This window comes from Eulemur rufifrons, chromosome 18, assembly GCF_041146395.1.
Source record: "Eulemur rufifrons isolate Redbay chromosome 18, OSU_ERuf_1, whole genome shotgun sequence".
NCBI classification, from domain to species: domain Eukaryota; kingdom Metazoa; phylum Chordata; class Mammalia; order Primates; family Lemuridae; genus Eulemur; species Eulemur rufifrons.
The window spans coordinates 52056709-52076971 of record NC_091000.1 but is presented as its reverse complement, the minus strand read 5'-3'; the positions used below and the strand labels follow the sequence as shown (position 1 = coordinate 52076971).

Here is a 20263-nt window from a genome sequence, read left to right as displayed (position 1 = left end):
CAAACAACACAGAAACTGTTCTGAAGGGATTTACACAATACATCAACATCTGTGCTGTACGTAGAGTTGTTAAAAATAATTGTGATGACAGGTGTCTAGGTACCACTTTCTTAATGGTTTTCAATATCTATTGATTTATTGTTGTGGCTTTCCCTCTCCCTTTACATCTTTGACTTTAAGAAGAAACCGAGGAACACATTTTGCAATAGAGGCTGATTCTTTATTCCAATGCTGAAAAGAACTAATAAAAATAATCACTTGGCTTTTAAGCAGAAAGCTTCCATTTACAGTATTTCACCCTAACCCCCCCCCAGCCCCTTGTTATCTAACATAATGGTTAGAATACATTTCCGTCTCTCCCTTTAATAATTTCATGCATTAACATCCTCTTCACACCACACACACACACACACACACGCGGGCGAACACACACACACACACACACACACACACACACAGCAAAAGGAAAAAGGCACCAGAAATCTCAGCTGTACTTCTAGCCCTTTTAAAAAGTTTGCTCTGTAAATTGGAATGAGGTCAGATTTGGAGCTTCTCATTGCACGCGGAGATTATTATTGCATCGGGTTCCAAGCCAATGGGAAGCCCGGGGGAGGGGCTTGGCATGAGGAAGCGTTGGTTACAGCGGCTGATTGGCTGCGGCCAAGACTGTGAAAGGATAAAGAGGCGCGAGGCGGAATTGGGGTCTGCTCTAAGCTGCAGCAAGAGAAACTGAGTGTGAGGGGAAGAGGCCTGTTTCGCTCCTGGGTCTCTATTTCTTGCACGCTCTTTTAAGAGTCTGCATTGGAGGAACTCTGCCATTACCAGCTCCCTTCTTGCAGAAGGGAGGGGGAAACATACATTTATTCATGCCAGTCTGTTGCATGCAGGCTTTTTGGCTTCCTACCTTGCAACAAAATAATTGCACAAACTCCTTAGTGCCGATTCCGCCCACAGAGAGTCCTGGAGCCAGAGTCTTTTTTGCTTTGCATTGTAGGAAGGGGACTAAGTGATAGAGACTATGTCGCTTTCCTGAGCTACTGAGAGCGCTCGTGAACTGGAAACAACTGCTCCAGGGGGGAAAAAAAGACTTGCCTGGGAGGCCTCGAGAAAACTTGCATTGGAAGCTTCAGCAACCAGCATTCAAGAAACTCCTCTCCACTTTAGCACGGTCTCCAGACTCAGAGCCGAGAAACAGAGCAAACTGCAGCGCGGTGAGAGAGCGAGAGAGAGGGAGAGAAAAACTCTCCAGCCTGGGAACTATAACTCGTCTGCGAGAGGCAGAGTACTCCTTCCCCGCATCTTTTGGGGACTTTTCTCTCTTCGCCCACCTCCGCCCCTGCGAGGAGTTGAGGGGCCAGTTCGGCCGCCGCGCGTGTCCGCTCGCTCGGCGTGTGTTTGGCCCGAGGAGCCGGGAGGGCCCGGCGATCGCGCCGCGGCCGCCGCGAGGGTGTGAGCGCGCGTGGGCGCCCGCCGAGCCGGGGCCATGGTGCAGCAAACCAACAACGCCGAGAACACGGAAGCGCTGCTGGCCGGCGAGAGCTCGGACTCGGGCGCCGGCCTCGAGCTGGGCATCGCCTCCTCCCCCACGCCGGGGTCCACCGCCTCCACGGGCGGCAAGGCCGACGACCCGAGCTGGTGCAAGACGCCGAGCGGGCACATCAAGCGGCCCATGAATGCCTTCATGGTGTGGTCGCAGATCGAGCGGCGCAAGATCATGGAGCAGTCGCCCGACATGCACAACGCCGAGATCTCCAAGCGACTGGGCAAACGCTGGAAGCTGCTCAAAGACAGCGACAAGATCCCTTTCATTCGGGAGGCGGAGCGGCTGCGCCTCAAGCACATGGCTGACTACCCCGACTACAAGTACCGGCCCAGGAAGAAGGTGAAGTCCGGCAACGCCAACTCCAGTTCCTCGGCCGCCGCCTCCTCCAAGCCGGGGGAGAAGGGAGACAAGGTCGGTGGCAGCGGCGGGGGCGGCCACGGGGGCGGCGGCGGTGGCGGGAGCAGCAACGCTGGGGGAGGAGGCGGCGGCGCGAGCGGCGGCGGCGCCAACTCCAAACCGGCGCAGAAAAAGAGCTGCGGCTCCAAAGTGGCGGGCGGCGCGGGCGGCGGGGTCAGCAAACCGCACGCCAAGCTCATCCTGGCGGGCGGCGGCGGCGGCAGCGGGAAAGCAGCGGCCGCCGCCGCCGCCGCCTCCTCCTTCGCCGCCGAGCAGGCGGGGGCCGCCGCCCTGCTGCCCCTGGGCGCCGCCGCGGCCGCCGACCACCACTCGCTGTACAAGGCGCGGACTCCCAGCGCCTCGGCCTCGGCCTCCACGGCGGCCTCGGCCTCCGCCGGCCTCGCCGCGCCGGGCAAGCACCTGGCAGAGAAGAAGGTGAAGCGCGTCTACCTGTTCGGCGGCCTGGGCGCGTCGTCGTCGCCCGTCGGCGGCGTGGGCGCGGGCGCCGACCCCAGCGACCCCCTGGGCCTGTACGAGGAGGGGGGCGCGGGCTGCTCGCCCGACGGGCCGAGCCTGAGCGGCCGCAGCAGCGCCGCCTCGTCGCCGGCCGCCGGCCGCTCGCCCGCTGACCACCGCGGCTACGCCAGCCTGCGCGCCGCCTCGCCCGCCCCGTCCAGCGCGCCCTCGCACGCGTCCTCCTCGGCCTCGTCCCACTCCTCCTCCTCCTCTTCCTCCTCCTCCTCGGGCTCCTCGTCCTCCGACGACGAGTTCGAAGACGACCTGCTCGACCTGAACCCCAGCTCAAACTTTGAGAGCATGTCCCTGGGCAGTTTCAGCTCGTCGTCGGCGCTGGACCGGGACCTGGATTTTAACTTCGAGCCCGGCTCCGGCTCGCACTTCGAGTTCCCGGACTACTGCACGCCTGAGGTGAGCGAGATGATCTCGGGAGACTGGCTCGAGTCCAGCATCTCCAACCTGGTCTTCACCTACTGAAAGGCGCGTGGGCAGGGAGAAGAAGGGCCGGGGTGGGGGGCAAGAGAGGAGAAAAAAGAAGAAGAAGAAGAAGAGGACAGATGAAGAGTTGAAAGAGAAAAGGGAAAAAAGAAAAAAAAAAGGAAAAAAAAAAAGTGAGCAGGGCTGGCTTGGGCCGCGTCCTCCTCGTCGGAGAGGAGCGCGGCAGCGTTTGGGACCCGCGCTCCCATCCCCCCACCTCCCCGGGCCGGGGACCCACTCGGCCCAGCCGGAGGGACGCGGAGGAGGCGGAGGGTAGACAGGGGCGACCTTTTATTGTTGTTATTGATGTTGTTGTTGATGGCAAAAAAGCTACTTCGAGTTTCCTCCCCTTTGCTTGAAGAGACCCCCCCTCCCCTTCCAACGAGCTTCCGGACTTGTCTGCACCCCCAGCAAGAAGCCGAGTTAGTTTGCTAGAGACTGAAGGAATCTCTCCCCTGTCGCTTCGTCACCGTGGTGTTTTTGTTTTATTTTGTTTTTTTGGTCAAGAGAAGGTGGCGTGGGGGGAGGCGGAATCCAGCGCGCCCCCTCCCTTGGTTTTCTTTTCTTTCTTTCTTTTTTTTTTTTTTTGAAATGCCTGATGAAGACATAAGGCTCCGGGGTGATGAATTTGGCGGATGGCAGATGTTTTGGGGGAGCGCCGAGGACTGAGAGACTCCACGCTGGCGAATTCTCGTTTGGGGTTTTTCTTTTTTTATGTTCGTTTTTTTTTTTTTTTCTTTGTTTCTTTTCTTTCTTTCTTTTTTTTTTTCCTTGCCCCTGCAGCCGGAGGAGGAGATGTTGAGGGGAGGAGGCCAGCCGGAGGGACCGGCGCTAGGAAGTGACCCGAGAGCCTAGTTGGAAGCCGCAGCAGCCGGGGCGAGGGCGGGGGCAGAGAAGGACACGAACTGGAAGGGGCTCACGATCAAACCGAAACGGATTTGCACGTTCGGGAGCGGGCGGCGGCGGCTCCTGGGCCTCCGCCTTCTTTCCCTGTGAAATCGGTGAGGTGAGACTTGCCAGACCCGGAGGCGTGGAGGAGAGGAGACTGTTTGACGTGGTACAGGGGCAGCGGAGGGCGAGTGGTATGGGGGAAAAAAAAAAGGTTTTTTTCTTCTCTTAATCGGAATCGTGATGGTGTTGGATTATTTCACTGGTGGGGTTAATATAGCATGTTATCCTGTCTATCTTTTAAAGATTTCTGTATAAGACTGTTGAGCAGTTTTTTAAATAGTGTAGGATAATATAAAAAGCAGATAGATGGCGCTATGTTTGATTCCTACAACAAAATTATCACCAGCTTTTTTTCATTCTTAACTCTTTAAAGGATTCAAACGCAACTCAAATCTGTGCTGGACTTTAAGAAAAACAATTCAGGACCAAATTTTTTCTCAGTGTGTATGTGTTTATTCCTTCTAGGTGTAAATGAGAAGACGTGTTTTTTTCCCTCACCGATGCTCCATCCTCGTATTTTTTTTCCTTGTAAATGTAATCAGATGCCATTTTATATGTGGACGTATTTATACTGGCCAAACATTATTTTTTCTTATTTTTGTCCCTTTTTTCTTTCCTTTTGCTTTCTTTTCTTTCTTTTTACTTTCTTTATTTCTTCCTTCCTTCCTTTTTTCTTCTTTCTTTCTTTTCTTTCTATTTTTTTTTTTTTTTGATAGTAGTTGTTACCCACGCCATTTTACGTCTCCTTCACTGAAGGGCTAGAGTTTTAACTTTTAATTTTTTATATTTAAATGTAGACTTTTGACACTTTTAAAAAACAAAAAAAGACAAGAGAGATGAAAACGTTTGATTATTTTCTCAGTGTATTTTTGTAAAAAATATATAAAGGGGGTGTTAATCGGTGTAAATCGCTGTTTGGATTTCCTGATTTTATAATAGGGCGGCTGGTTAATATCTCACACAGTTTTAAAAAATCAGCCCCTAATTTCTCCATGTTTACACTTCAATCTGCAGGCTTCTTAAAGTGACAGTATCCCTTAACCTGCCACCAGTGTCCACCCTCCGACTCCAGTCTTGTAAAAGGGGGAGGAGAAATAGCCAAACACTGTATGCTTTTAAGAAAAACAGATTTTTAAATTAAATACTGTTCTGTCCAGAGGCTTTAAAACTGGTGCATTTACAGCAAAAAGGGATCCTGTAGCTTTAACTTGTAAACCACATCTTTTTTGCACTTTTTTTATAAGCAAAAACGTGCCGTTTAAACCACTGGATCTATCTAAATGCCGATTTGAGTTCGCGACACTATGTACTGCGTTTTTCATTCTTGTATTTGACTATTTAATCCTTTCTACTTGTCGCTAAATATAATTGTTTTAGTCTTATGGCATGATGATAGCATATGTGTTCAGGTTTATAGCTGTTGTGTTTAAAGATTGAAAAAAGTGGAAAACATCTTTGTACATTTAAGTCTGTATTATAATAAGCAAAAAGATTGTGTGTATGTATGTTTAATATAACATGACAGGCACTAGGACGTCTGCCTTTTTAAGGCAGTTCCGTTAAGGGTTTTTGTTTTTAAACTTTTTTTTGCCATCCATCCTGTGCAATATGCCGTGTAGAATATTTGTCTTAAAATTCAAGGCCACAAAAACAATATTTGGGGGAAAAAAAGAAAAAAATCATGCCAGCTAATCATGTCAAGTTCACTGCCTGTCAGATTGTTGATATATACCTTCTGTAAATAACTTTTTTTGAGAAGGAAATAAAATCAGCTGGAACTGAACCCTAAATCTTGACTTTTGTCATTATTATGCCCAATGCCTAAGATTGGGAGGGCCTTACAGTGTGTAGAGACTACACAATCTGCCTTAGCTTTGAAACAAGTAAGTTCTCAGAGAGGAGCCTGTCAGATGCCATCTTACTGAGAAATACTAGAATTCCTCTTGGCCAGATTTGGCAGGCCCAGACCCTGAAGTGATGGCATCAGCTGAATATGTGTCAACTCTATGTAGCCTTTCTAGGAATTTTCTGAGTTTACCCCATTTAAATAAATGCCCTTTGTCTTGAAATTTTAAAGGGGGGGAGGGGCAGCATGGACGGAATTCTTCACAGAAGAAACTGGCTTGCAGGCTTGCAGATCTTTTTTTTTTTTTCCTTAACTTGATGCTCCTAAAGCTGCTTTCTCCTTAACTTGCCCATATTTACCTCCAGCAGTGGCTAGAATTGTTTTCCACAGGTTGAACAAATAAGCCTTTTAAATTACCAGTAGACTGTGGAGGAGAAAGCCTTTACCAACTAGGAAATGCAAAAGGTGTATACATTTTTTCCTCCAAAGCAGAAAGGTTAACATGGTGCTTAAGTCTCCATTTTGTGCCGTGCCCAACATTGGCTCCATGAAGGCTCAGAGGAAAGCCCCTCCCCCACCCAAGCTGCACAGCATTTACTTCAGCTAGTGGAGATTTATACCTTTTGTAAGCATCAGCACAGCAGTATTATTGAGACCTGTATGCAAGGAGAAAAAGTATCTCAGATTTTCTTAGGTCCATTAGTCTTTGGTTTGGAACATACAACTTATTAAGTAGCACTATATCCTGTTTATTTTCAGTGAACAATTGATATTAACTAACAAAAGCCATCTTCACTTCCAAATGTCTGTTAATTAAAAATGTATATTTTACAGGTCTTCTAGTTGAGCGCTGGAGAGAAGGGGTTAATTAGCAGAAGTGTTTGGAAATAATCCCTTAATCATCTGAATTGCTTGTAGGTAAGGGAATATCTTTCATCCTACAGCTGGAAGAAAAGATTTTTGAAGACTATAGTCTAAAGCAATTTTTTTTTGTTGTTCAAGGAAAAGGAATAATTTCACCCCCCCAATGACATGTGTTTAAATATAATTCATCTCTTAAAGATAGCTATTAGTTTCAAAATATTTTTCATGTGTGCTGCTAATATATTTAGTTTTAATTGCAGTTTGTGTTCTGCAATTGTAATATTCCATTTTTTAAGGAGACCTTAAAACAACATGACATCTTAAGTTTCTTCAAAGACCTTTGCAAAAGAAGGAAGAACTCTTCTATAGCAAAGTGCTTAAATTTAATTTTTGTTCATTATAGTGATGATAATATGATTGTTTAGCTTTTTTTTTTCAGATCCAAGCTATCAAAACCTTGACAAAAATGAAGTTTATTTCATGCATTTTTTTCAAAAATGATGCATGCCTTTAAAGTATATTTTTATTTTGTAGGGTTCTGCTAGAATTATGTTTATTTTCCCTTGACTTTCCATATAAGAGCAGATGCTTTAAATATTTTCTTTAAGAATTTTGATAACATTGCTTTTAAAAATTAAAGCTGAAATGTGTGTGTCCTTCCTAGCAGGTGGTAGAGTAAATGTAAGAAACATTTTTATACTCTGTCTTTCCTCTAAATCAGTTTTCATTCATAGGGATACTCATGTGTTAGGTGGTACAAGGCATAATAAACTTGAGAAACCAAACAGTTTAGTATGATTTTTTTCTTTCAGATAACTTGGATCAATAAAAAAGATGAAGTTTCAGATTTTCTTTTAAGAATATCAAGCAATTTTCTTTTAAAGACACTGCTTCTGGCCCTTGGCTACATCAGAAATGTTAAGCAAGTTTTGTCAGTTCCTGGTTGAATCCCTTTAAGTGCCAAGGAAAAATAAAGAGCAGGCACGCTGATATGGTGGGCCCAGTGCCTGAAAAGGCTTTTCGGATTTGTGCTTACACTGCCCTGGGGTGGGGCACTGAAGGCATGAAGGGATTCTGGAAGTAGACATCACCATTTACCAAGAATTTCCTGTGTTTATAGGGCACACAAGAATTAGAAGACATAGCTTAGGGAATGCCATGGGTGAGAGGCTTAATCATAAATTTAAAGCAATTTAGGGATCCCAAGGAAGTATTTGGAAAGATACAAATGTGCAAAAAACCTTACAATTCTAGGAATACAAGCCCATCTTACCTATTTGGATTTTTAGGGTGGAAGGTTGGTATGCTTTATTTTTCTTTTTGGTGGTTTTTGTTTTATTTTGTGCTTTTCACACCTTTTCCTTTGAGGCCTGTGAAATACCTCTCTAACCCATATTCACTAGGGTTTATTTCCCTCTACCCATCTCATTCATCCTGGAAAATTATCTCCATACACATTTCTAGGATTTTTATTCTGGCTATCATTTGAAAGGTAAAATAGAAGGGTGGGAGGAAGCATCTCCAGGCTCTTGGGTGGTATGTCAGACTCTTCCAAATATCTTCCAGTATTCCCCTTTGCGCAGGATAAAGTACAGAATTCACATACTGCTATTCAAGGCCCTGCACAAAATGGTTTTAGCCCACCTTTCCAGTTTTCCAAAACTGCGGTATAACCAAACCACTCTCTCCCATTAGACTGGAATTCTTGGAGGACAGGAAGTAGGCTTTGAATACCTCTTGTATCCCCCAATTTGCCTTCCCTGGTTCTTTGCACATAATAAATGCTAAATTCTTACTTGTTGACTTAACATTTACATTGTTTCCATGGGACCTTAAGAGCTTCTAAAATGCATTTGCATTTTATGCTGCCTGTAGTAAGTAGGAACCCTGGAGCTAGTGAAAACCTGCCTTAGAATGCTACTTCCAAGACCAACTAGCTGGAGGATCTTGGTCAAATTTCTTAGCCCCTTTAAGCCTCAGTGTTTTACATGGTTAAATAGAATTTTATCCAATATCTAAAGATGTGTAAAGCTGTTGTGAGAATCGAGTGAAACTGCACCTGTAGAGTACCCTTACCTACAGTATGGGCTCATTAAATGCTAGATGCTTACCTCATGGGCTGCTATAAAAAGGTAATGCATGTACAAGCCTAGCACAGTGCCAGCAATACAGAAGACACTAGGTTCTTAAAAATAAATCCTCTGAATCAGTGTTTCCCAGGCTGGTACATGAACTACCAGCATCAGAATTACCTGGGTATTCTTATTAAGGGTAAAGACTATATAGATTCCCGGCCACAGTCAGACTGTAGGGGTGGGGCACGAATGAGCCCCCCATGTATTTCTAAGGCTCACTGAAGTTTGGAAATCACTGCCCCCACAATATTTTGGCATATTCTCCCAATAAGTATGCGGGCAGAGGGTTATTTCTGCCCCCTTTCTTTCTTTTTTTACATAGAGAAATTGAGTTGAGAATGGGTCAGTGAGTAGTCTGAGGTCAGAAGGTCAGAAGTACCAAAAAGGGCACTGGAGCCCTATGTCCTGAGCCCTAGAAGCAGCCCAGAACTGATTTCCCTAAACAGATGTCTTCTCCATTTCAGCAATGGAGGAACAGATTTACCCAAGGCCTTGGTCGTCTGGTGAGGCTTGGCAGCCCCTCGACTGCCCTCAGCTCTCAGCCTCACTATCCATTTTCCCAAGCCATCCCTGCCATCCTCAGTGAAAGTGTAAGTTTAAGTAATTAGCTGGGTTAATATGTATATATATTCCAGTTAAACAAATACATGTTGAAAAATGAACACAGGGACTGATTTTTGAAAGAAGTAACCGATGCAGAGGAGAATAGAAATGGTATAAATAAAGTGAGTGGGACTTCTGCTTTGTTGCCAAAAAGAGCTTTCAGCAAGTGAGAAAATTGGAAATTATTCAGAGGAGCACTCAGGCTTTATAGAGAGGGCTATAGTTTACCCATTATATCCTAATGAGATTGACCGTTGGCTACAGTTAACTTGAAGGGTTTTATGGTTTCCTGCATGTGTTGTTTTTCCTTCTCTATGTTAAAAAGAAGAAAAAAAAAAAAAAAGAAAAAAACCTCACATCACCAAACAGCATTTCCCAGGGGGCCGTTTGACCAGGCTGCTGCATTTTTGTTTGGGCCTTACTTAACAATGCACCTCCGTGTGTATGTCCGTGGATACAGGTGATAATAAATTTAGTCCATTTTATTTTCTTCTGACAGTTTCAATTCAGGGCAATTGGTTTATGGAGTACTGCCAAACAAGTCAGCCCTAAGTCAAGTCATGGCAGGAAGCTTCATGTAGGGCCTTCCTTTACCCTGAAGATTGTTTAAGGGCAATGTTGTAACTCATTTGTGCACCAATACACAAAATTCCTTTGCATCACACAGAAGACATTCAAATGATATTCCATATGAGGCTTCTTTTTTTTTTTTTCAAGAATGGGAGATAAGAAAAAAATGCAACATCATTTACTTAGCCCACTTGCTTCTTTAGATATTTTCCCCAATACATAATTCTTGAGACTAATTTTTAAACACATAATGAATGTGCTATTTCCTGATACAACATGCAATTGAAAGGCAGGAGGCAAATGGAAACTATTATGCTTAGCAGGCTCTCTGGCCAGTGACTGCTGGGCAGTGTGGCATGATGCTTGGCTAATATATATGGTGCATGGAACTGCTTTGATAAGCGCTAAGTGGCCAGGCCCTATTTAAAGATCAGTTAGCTCCTGTTGTATGTGTGGTTAATTGTCACTTTCTTTCCTACCGTTCCTGCCCTCACTTCCCCAGATCCAACACCTAAAACCTGTGAAAACAGTGCCTTTCTGAAACTCCTGCTCTTCATTCCTGTCTCTGCTTTCTCCCTTCCAATTCCCACACTCCTTCTGTGTGTCTTTCATCTCCCCTGTTTGCCAATCCCCCTAGACTTTGAATAATTTATTTGAAGTTCCTGGGAAGTCATGGGGCTCTCAAAACACACTGCACTTTGTTCCTCCCCCAGGCAGAAGTAGGTCCAGAAGCCTGTCTTTGAAAGAAGTGGTGCTAAATACATTTGGAGATTTGCTAACAGTTTTAATTTAATTTTTTGGATGAGCACCCAATGAATCCAAAGACTGGAGGGAAAAAAAAAAATTTGGGTGGAAAAAAGATGTTGCTGAAAGTGAAAAGTACTCTGCATTTTCCAAAGAGTATCAAATAAATTAAGGAAACACTGGCTAAGAAGATTTCCAGTTTTTATTGTTGGTGTATTTTTATACATGTCTTTCCATATGTGTGGGAGTTTTTCTTGAGTAGCTACTAGAAGTGGAAAATTGCTGGGTCTTGTGTTATAGACATAGGCTTTTGACAGTTTTCCTACCCTGGAACTGGTTAGGTGTAAAGTGGTTGTTGGGGAGAAAATTGGTGATATGTCTAAATGAATGAAGGTGAAAAATTAAACCAAATATTGAAACAATCATTTTACCCCCCAGAGAAGGTGAATAGATAATTTTAGCAGGTAAGTAGAGACATCTGCAAATCATACTGGGATGATTTTTCTATCCCAAGTCTCTGATAACATATATAAGTAAAAAAGAGAGTGATTACCAAAATAACCTTGACACTGACATGGTGCCAAGGGTGGGGATTTTAGAACTACTGAAATGAACATGGGAACAGAGATCAACTCTCTTGGTCTTTTTCTTCTTCCATTAGAAGTCACCAGGCTGATTCCCATTTCTGTGTTATTGGCCTTATTTTTTGCTAGGCTCTATGATTGCAAGGAAGAGAGAATCACTCAAGGAACCTGAAATCATGGGGCTTTATTGCAAAGAAACAGAAGACTATAAGGGAACTGGAAATTTCATGGGAGTTCTTGGAGAAATAGCTTTTAAGATCCACAGCAGCTCTAGAGAGCACGTTAAGCAATTGCCAACTTAGCATTAAGACGATGCAGATAATTAATATTTCTCAGGCCATCTCCTAGCCTTGCTAATGTGAATTGACTTCTCCCAATACCAAATCTTGCTTCTGTTTTTCATATTTTGTCCTTCATATTCTCTTATATTCCCTTTTAAGACAACTATGCGTACCCAGTCATCTCATCAATTACTTCCCAACTAGTGAACTGGCTGCTTCTGGGTTATGTGCCCACTTCTGGACCGATCACTGATTAATTATATTCTTCACTCTCCCATCCCTCTTTTATCCTTTTGTTCCTGGGGTCTGATGGCTTTCATACTTCCTCTCACATTCTTTGGCCTCCATATACTAAGGGAGGGTAAGCCCAAGGTTCTTGGAGGGCCCACACTTCCTCCTCTACCCTCCACAATATCCTCACTTCAGGCAGACCAGTTTGGCTTTTATGTATTTAATATATTGGTTTTTTTTTCCCCGTAGCTCTAATTTTGGCACTAAAGCCTAGACATATAAACGGCAGGGATTATATATATGACATTCTAAAGAGAGTGTCCAATGATTGGGGCCAAAGCCCTAACCCCAATAATCCAGAGCAGAATTGACCGTACCATAGTCAATATTCTCTTCCTTAACACTGCTCCCCCAGTCCAAATAAGCATGAGATTAGAAAAAGGAAGGAAGAGAGTCAAGGAGTCCTGAAACATCCTTGAGGGGGCCATCCACAGGGCACACTTGCCCCATTCCAAAGTCAAGCAATGGGAAAGTTCCAAGGGACTCTCCAAGAGAATAAGTCGTAGAGATGAGGGTGTCTATAAGAAGGGGAGACAGGCATTTTATTGTAGTCAGGCATCTGCTTAGGCAGCTGATTTGTTCTGTCAGAGAGAGATGGGGTGGAGCTGCAGAACCAGGCTGGGAGTGGGCTGTTGGCCATCTGCTTTCTGCCATTCGGCACAGCAAGGATTCGAGTCTCTATGGGTCATGGGCATTGAAGTAGGAATCCAAGAAGCAAGAAGGCTGTGGGGAGTTCTGTGAGGAGCAGGAATTAGAGTGCTAAGGAAGAATTCTGGCTGGAGTCCTCCAAGACAGATGGGACTATCAGAAAAACCCACATATGTGCCCTTAGGGAAAGCAGCATTTGGAGGCCCACCTTCCAGAAGGCCATCCATGGCCATGGTATTATCTGGAGAATTAGCTCCCAGTGACATACAGAGGACTCTTAGCAGTGGCCAGTTAAGTAGAGGGGTACTTGTCCTGTTCTCCGGCCCTGCATCCTTTCCCTAACACTGGAAGAGCTAGGCTTTCAAGTGGGAGGGGAGAAGGTATCTTCTACTCCATGCAATTCAAGTTAACTCAGGAGGAGAGGAGATGAGATTTGTCATGTTTAAGGGTAAATTTTAAAACTGGATTGACCTTTCTTTCTTTCTTTTTTTTTTTTTTTAGAGAAAGGGTCTTGCTCTGTTGCCCAGGGTGGTCTCCTGGCCTCAAATGATCTTCCCACCTCAGTCTGCCAAAGTGCTGGGATTTCAGGCGTGAGCCACTGTACCCAGCCTGGATTGACTTTTTTAAATAACTGAAAGTAACTAGAAAGTTATGGACTCATACCACTATGTCATCAGTACTTTTTTTTTCCTTGTACCATGATGCTGATCATTTAACACCATATTCTCCTGCTGGAACATCCATGTGGCAAACTGGCAAACCATTTTGGGCTGGGTTTAGGGCTAATTTGTGGGATTTCACCCTTATCTAGTGATCACAGAGCCCAAGATACACTACCCCTTTTCTTACTCCTTTAGACAGATGTGCTCAAAGAAAATCCACACATAAACACAACCAGAGCAGTTCCTCTTTCATCTATTTTACATAAATGACTCTGCTTTAAAAATGGAAAAAGCCCCACTACTTTAGGATATGATCATAGAATCGGATCATAGAATTTTAAACTTTCTAGATTACAGTGGAAATTTAGAGGCCATTTGACCCAGCTCCCTGAGTCGATCCTACCAAATCCCCCAACCCTCACATAACCTTCCGGCCTGTTCTGCCCTGGATAGTGGTCCATGCTCCAAAATTAACTGTTATTATTAAAATCTCTGCCCCCTCAGAATAAAATGAAACCCACTGTCTTTCCTTTATGACTGCTGTTAGGTAGGTGTTATAACAGCAATATGACTGAAACTTTGATTAAATGGTCCTCAGTCTCCTAACCAGATATATTTACGTTTTAAAAAGAAGATGCTAGTTAAGTTCAATAAAACTGTTCACTTGTAGAAGTGTGGGTAGTTTGACGAAATGAAATGAGAACTTTCATTCAGGAAACGTGGGAGGAGATCTCTTTAGCTGTAGGGTAGTAACTGGCCGCTGTTTTGGCAGGCGGGCTGTAGCAGGCTTTTGGGAATCTGCCGGAGGGTCGATTCCTCTAAATTTTGTTTCAATTTCTCCCAATTCATTCCCCTTCTCTACCCAAACCTACATGCTCTCTAAAAGAGTAAGAGGGTGTTCAGGGCAATGCTTGCAGGTTCAAATACATATTGCTAACAAAATTGGCTTTAGGAACTTCTCAATAAACCATAAGCATTTTATGAACGAAATAGCCCCCAATATTTAAGGAGTAGAGAAATCCAAGATATTCCCACTTCCTCCATGGCCATTTGGAAGAAGACAGACATGTACACTTGGGACCACCAATTGTTTTTGCTCCCAGTATGGGAGGCCTTAACAACTGTGGAACATTTAAAAATAACCTTATGAAAAAAATCAATGAAACTATTCATTTCTAGTCCTCCCTAACATAAAAGTAGCTGGAGCCCACTGTGGTGGTCTGACCTGTGCACACTCACTGGGCAGTCAGGTGAGACCTTCCTCAGAGAGCGTTTCCCGCCCCGGGTCCCTGCGTGGCTCCGTTCCTTGAGAGGGAACACTTTCCCTGTATCTCTGTGCCATCTCTGAGTCAAGCTCGTCCATCTGGAAGTAATATTACCCGAGCGTTTCTCCCCTAAGCCTGGCTCTCCACAAGTGACTGCATGTTTCCTGAAACCAACTATTGGCAGCTGTTACATAGGCATTTTCTGCTTTTTAGATACCTATAATTACACCAATTATGCCAATCATTGATGTTTATAAAGGATTTAAAATTTTACACACCCAGAAGTATCTATCAGGAAGCAGCATCTCAGACAAAGTGACACCCCACAGAGGGGCCTATTTGGCCATCGCAATTGCTGCTCAGAGTCCCTTAAACGGAGCGTCAGCAGAGTAAGTGAGGCTTCTTACAAGCCTGTATGTTTTAGGCAAGTTAATCCTGTCACTGGAATAAAATTGTGTTTGGTTAAGGACTACAGAACTCAATCTTTTATTTTCAAAGGAAAGAACAATGTGGCCAAGTTGATGAAATTAGGCTTTTAACTTCAAACTCTCTCAACTGCAACAGAAGGATAAAATGGTTGTCATCCCTCTGTCCCAGCCTCCACCTGTGGACCCAGTGAGACAGGACAGGGACCATCCGGCTAGCATGATGATGGGAGAGCGAAGAGCCTTCCCGGCGGTGCTGGGCAGATCTGTGTTGGAGCCTGAGGCAAAGGGAAACCTTGAGTAAAACAGATCCTTGTTTTTATTTAAAATTTTGATACTTTGTTCATCATTGATTTTTTTTTGGCATTAACTTTGAGTTTTAAAAATACTGCATTAAGATATTATTTATCTTGGTTACTGAGTTTTTTGGCTCTCTCTTTAATTTTGTGCCTGTCCCAGCTCTGGGTTCCTAGTGGTAGATTTGGTGTGTGGTTTGCTCGTTTTGGGACTGCTCCATACATCTGAGTCCTTTTTTTAGAGAGAGGGTCTTGCTCTGTTGCTAAGGATGAAATGCAGTAGTGGTAGCATTGTAGTTCACTGCAGTCTCCAACTCCTGGGCTCAAGCAATCCTCCTGCCTCAGCCTCCCAAGTAGCTGAGACTTCAGGCATGCACCACCATGCCTGGCTAATTTTTCTTTCTTTCTTTCTTTCTTTCTCTTTTTTTTTTGAGACAGGGTCTGGCAACAGCTCAGGCTGGTCTTGAACTCCTAGCCTAAAGTGATCCTCCCACCTTGGCTTCCCAAAGTGCTGGGATTACAGACTTGAGCCACGGTGCTGGCTAAATTCTTTTTATATGCCTGCATTCTATGTATATGCGTTTTGCCCAGCAGTGTATTGGGCAGGATTTGCTATTTTTAATTGTGCTCCTGAAACATTAGAACAACTGTCCTTAATTGTTAGGATGCATAAGGATCATCTAGGGTGCCTGTTGAAAATGTGGATTTCAGCCCTCATACCCTGAAATTTGGATTCACTATCCCTAGGTGGAATTAGGACCTCTGTATGTCTACGTTTTTAAACAAACAAAAATGTTTCCAATGCAGGTGGTTTGTAAACCACACTTGAGAAATTCATTACAAACATGTTTAAAAGACTCTACTTGAAGGGATAGTTACTTCTGGTGGGTTACACCCTGTTTCATCAAGGACAAGGGAGGTTACTAGGAAATGGCAGCTGTCTGCGAAATACTATAGCCACCAAAAAGTGACAATAACAAACTTACTCTCCAAGGCAACCCTATAAGGCTTGGGTCCCCAACCCCCAGGCTGTGGCCAGGTCTGTTAGGATTTGGGCCTCATATCACCCCCTGAGCTCCGACCCCCTTACTCGTCCATGCCCCTCAACACTCTCCCACCGTCGCACCCCCCTCGTCCCCCATATCCCCTCTCCCATTTGTGGAAAAATTGTCTTCCGTGAAACTTAGGAACTGGGCCACACAGCAGGAGGTGGGCGGCAGGTGAGCCCATGAAGGAAGCTTCATCTGTATCTGTATTTACAGCTGCTCCCCGCCACTGGCCTCACTGCCTAAGCTCCCTCCCCCAGTGGAAAACTTACCTTCCATGACACCGGTCCCTGGTGCCAAAAAGGTTGGGGACCACTGCTATAAGGAAGAGAGAGCCACAGCCAGAAACTTCAGTGCCAGTAGGCTGGTTGCAGTCTCCAGCAGGTAGGATTTTCTGATAATTCTGCAGACGGTAAATAAAACAACACGTGTAAGCACCTCATGTCTACAGGCAGCTCACAAATGCAAGGAGTTATTGTTATTACATTTATTCAGTGTTTCGGAGACACTTAACGTGCCACAGAACATTGCATTCCTTTACAAATCCCCATCCTGCCAAATTCTCTAAATTTAATAGGATTATCCCCTAATGGAATGCTTTAACAATATTTCTCAAATTGAGGTCTGAGAACTACCTATTTAGTACCTAAATCCACAAAGGATAGGTGACTTTTCCTGAAAATGTTATCTAGAGCTCCCCGCCCCCCCCCCCAAAAAATGCTTTTTTATAGCTTCAGGCACTTGTGGAAAGTTGCAAAATTATCCAAATCAAGATGGGAGGGATTTCATAACAGACGCTAACACTCACAGTGCTGCGGTTGTATAGGTTATCAACCTCATGTAGCTGTCTCAGCGCAGGCATGGTTTCTTCAAAACCAAGAAGCCAGTAGTCGGCAGAGGCAGGATTTGAACTCAGAAAGTAAGACAGCAAGACCCGGACACTTAACTACTGCGCTATCTCAGGCAGCAACAGGGAATGTGCTCCTGTGAGATTAAGTCTCTTGCTCTCCAGGGGAATATTCCCAACCAGGTTAACACTTCTCCATAGGACAGTATTCCAGGTGACACCCGCCCTCCCTCGCCCCCACCCCATTCTTAGTTCCCTGGGCATATCGTGTTTGTGAAGGGTCTTTGAGGAACCTATCACTCAGTAGAAAACATACATAGAAGTCACCCGGTCTTCAGTGAGGTTGGTCACACTGTTGCTGCTGCCTTAGAGCTTCCTGCCCTCCACAATGTGGGCTCTTTCTCTCATGTGGCTGCTAAGTCTCAGCACCCTTATCTGATGCTTGTGGGACCCATCCTTGATCCCACTCGATTTTATTTTAGAGTCGTTTTAGCTGATGCGGCATGATTTTGATCCTGTTTCTTCGATGGTGCTTACACCATTCTCCACCTCAACTCCACTTTGCCGGCTTTGGGCCAGGCATGCACCGTGTTTCGCTGGCTTTGGGCCAGGCTTGCACCGTGTTTGGGCTTCTTTGTTATCTTTGTGGAACAAGATTGGCCCAGGGCAGCCGGTTAGGTGAGTCCTACAATGTGCTTCCTTTGAAAGGCAGGCAGCAGAAGAGGTTCTTGCTGTTGCTCTGCTGTCTACTCTGATGCAGAGAAGGAGCTTCCAGTCCAGATGATTTCTGCCTTCCTTTCTCAGCGGTTAGAGACCTTGCTAACCCCCTTCGCTTTTCTTTTTTGGCAGGTGGGGAGCAGGGGGTGCACTGGGCCGGCATGGGAGGTGTGGGGAAGAGTGGAGAGTGAGCCAAGCCTGAGAATTACCAGAAAGGTGTTGTACTATTTTTTATTTTATGTTTGGAAGTTAACAGGATGAAATTAAAAAGGAAAGCTAGCTTTCCTCCTTCCACACACACAAAGCATACTCAGTCCCTCGTGTCATACGGTTTCGATCACTGTTCTCCTGCTGTTGCATTGCTAGAAGAGGAAGGTGATATTTTCGAAGACATTTGATCCATCTAATGGAAGAAGAAGAAAACAGAGATGAGATCAGGGGGGATTTCTGGGAAAGAAACTCTGAAACACAAGGGACAAAAGAGTGAGTCATTGGGCCACAAATAATCGTGAGAGACCATCTGGCTCAGTGCTACCCAGTTTTTTAGGGTATTTGTAAATTTCTAAATGAGTTGACAATTACCTGTTCCGCTGCATTGGGAGAGGGGGGTATTTGCTTATTTACCTCTGACAATGAACATTTGTGTAAAGATTGAGGTAGGGCATTATATTTTAACCTAGGCCTCTGAAATGAGCCTTTGAAAATTATATATCTGGGTGACAATGAAAACGAACAACAAAGTTATAATAAGGTGGCAAACGCAGGTGCAACTTTCTCCAGGCTGGCAGATCCCCGTTCCCGCTGTTGTGGCTGGAAATAGCAGAGACTCAGTTCCCAGCCTCCCTTTCTGCCAGGGGCAGCCACGTGTCCAAGAAGCTGGCCTAAGGGCAAGTCTGCAGGGAAGGGGAGGGGCATGTCCAAGAGTCATTTTCCTGCCTGATAATGGGTGAGAAGCCACCGATGAACACCTATTCCTGTTTCCTTCCTGCTTAGCATGCAGAGGGTGTGAGGTTTGGAGCAGCTGCATGTGGCTGTCCTGTGGCCAGGCACAAAAGCCAAAAAGAATGGCAGGGTGGCTGACCCAGAACCCTGACATGGTAAACTACAGAACCAACTCAAGAACAGCAACGCTAAACTTCTTGTTAGGTGGGGAAAACAGATTCATTTTGACCAAGCCACTTTTAATCAGGTGGTCTGTTGCCTGCAAACAAAAATCTTACCTGATCCAGATAGCGAAGATGATTTTCACGCAGAAAGTTATTGATTGGCTTGCTCTGGGGCCTAGAAATTACCACTAAAGTTCACCACCATCATTACCACCACTGCTGGCATCAACAGCAACATTTATTAAGCACTTAATATATACTTGTGCTTTATATCTATTGTTTCACTTAATATCAACCCCACGAGATAGATATTATTTATCCTCATTTCATAGATAAGAAAATAAATGACAGAGAGGTTAAGTAATTTGTCCCAGGCAATAGCTGATAAGAAGTAGAACTGAACCTGATTCCACAATTTACTCTGAAAAATGTTATCTGGAGCTCCCCAAAGCTCTTTTCCAGAGGTGTAAGTCACAAATTTAAAGTACAGCATATGTTTTAAAGTAATTTTTAAAAAACAGTTAGTCACATTTTTTGTTCGTATATAATAGCATTCACTTAACCATCATGTATTTACATTGATGAACCTGTCCGTTTTTACAATTATTTTGAATGGTAATTTATTAGATTTCATTTGCAAGATTTTCCGATAGCTGAAGGAATAAAAGTTTTTCAAGAATGAAGTCACACAAGAAAACAAAAGGTATTCTTGAAGAACTGTGGACTCTCAGGTTTGCAAGGGACTTGGAGAATGTCATCTGACTCTGTGAAATGTTTTGCTGAAATTGGAATTTACCTTAAATATATCATTCATATTGACCAGAGTAGTAAAGCCTATTTGAAAAAAGAGAAACAGATAGGTAGTGATTTTACTGAATGTAATTAAGTGGACACCATGTGATGGCTGAATTATTTTCTCAATGATCACGATTGGTTCAATAGAAGGAAAATCTTGAATTTTTCTGGAGTGTAATGTGAAGCATTCTGGACTGTTGTTCATCTTACTCCTTCCCTTTCCTCTTGAAATAAAGAATATTTGCCCCTCTCCTCCAAGATATCCCGGGCAGCCCTTCTGTCATCCCGGAGTCTTTCTGTTCTCTAGGATGTCCTCCCGTGGGGCCTCAGACACTCAAACCTGGGGAAGCAGGCAAGGTGAGCTCTCACTGGCCACCGCTAAACCATTCGGGGCCTCCGTTGCTTTCAGCAGGAATGTTCTTCTCTTTCTGGGGTAAAGACTCTTGATGGTGAAGAGAGAAACAAAATGGAAGCAAAATTATTCTGATTTTTCTCTAAGCCAAGCAACGGGCCTGTGCCTTTCTTTTTGTGCTTCATGTCTAAGCCACAGACCTTTTTGCACTCAGGGATTTGCTTCAGAGGCCTCTGGGCATAAAACTTTCCAAATCTGTTTCAGGTCGATGCCCTTCTCCTCTCATCATCCTCGGTCACGTGT

General features: G+C 44.6%; 1 protein-coding gene across 1 annotated transcript; it reads left to right on the top strand.

Annotated features, from left to right (window-relative positions):
* Nucleotides 1-740: 740 nt before the first annotated feature.
* On the top strand, nucleotides 741-3654 carry SOX4 (SRY-box transcription factor 4). The gene has a single exon (XM_069493304.1). The coding sequence runs from the start codon at nucleotides 1484-1486 to the stop codon at nucleotides 2930-2932; it is 1449 nt and encodes a 482-aa protein (XP_069349405.1). The 5' UTR covers nucleotides 741-1483; the 3' UTR covers nucleotides 2933-3654.
* Nucleotides 3655-20263: the final 16609 nt, after the last annotated feature.

Excerpts from the sequence above, each read along its gene's own strand:
- SOX4 (XM_069493304.1), top strand. The coding sequence starts at position 1,484 with ATGGTGCAGCAAACCAACAACGCCGAGAACACGGAAGCGCTGCTGGCC.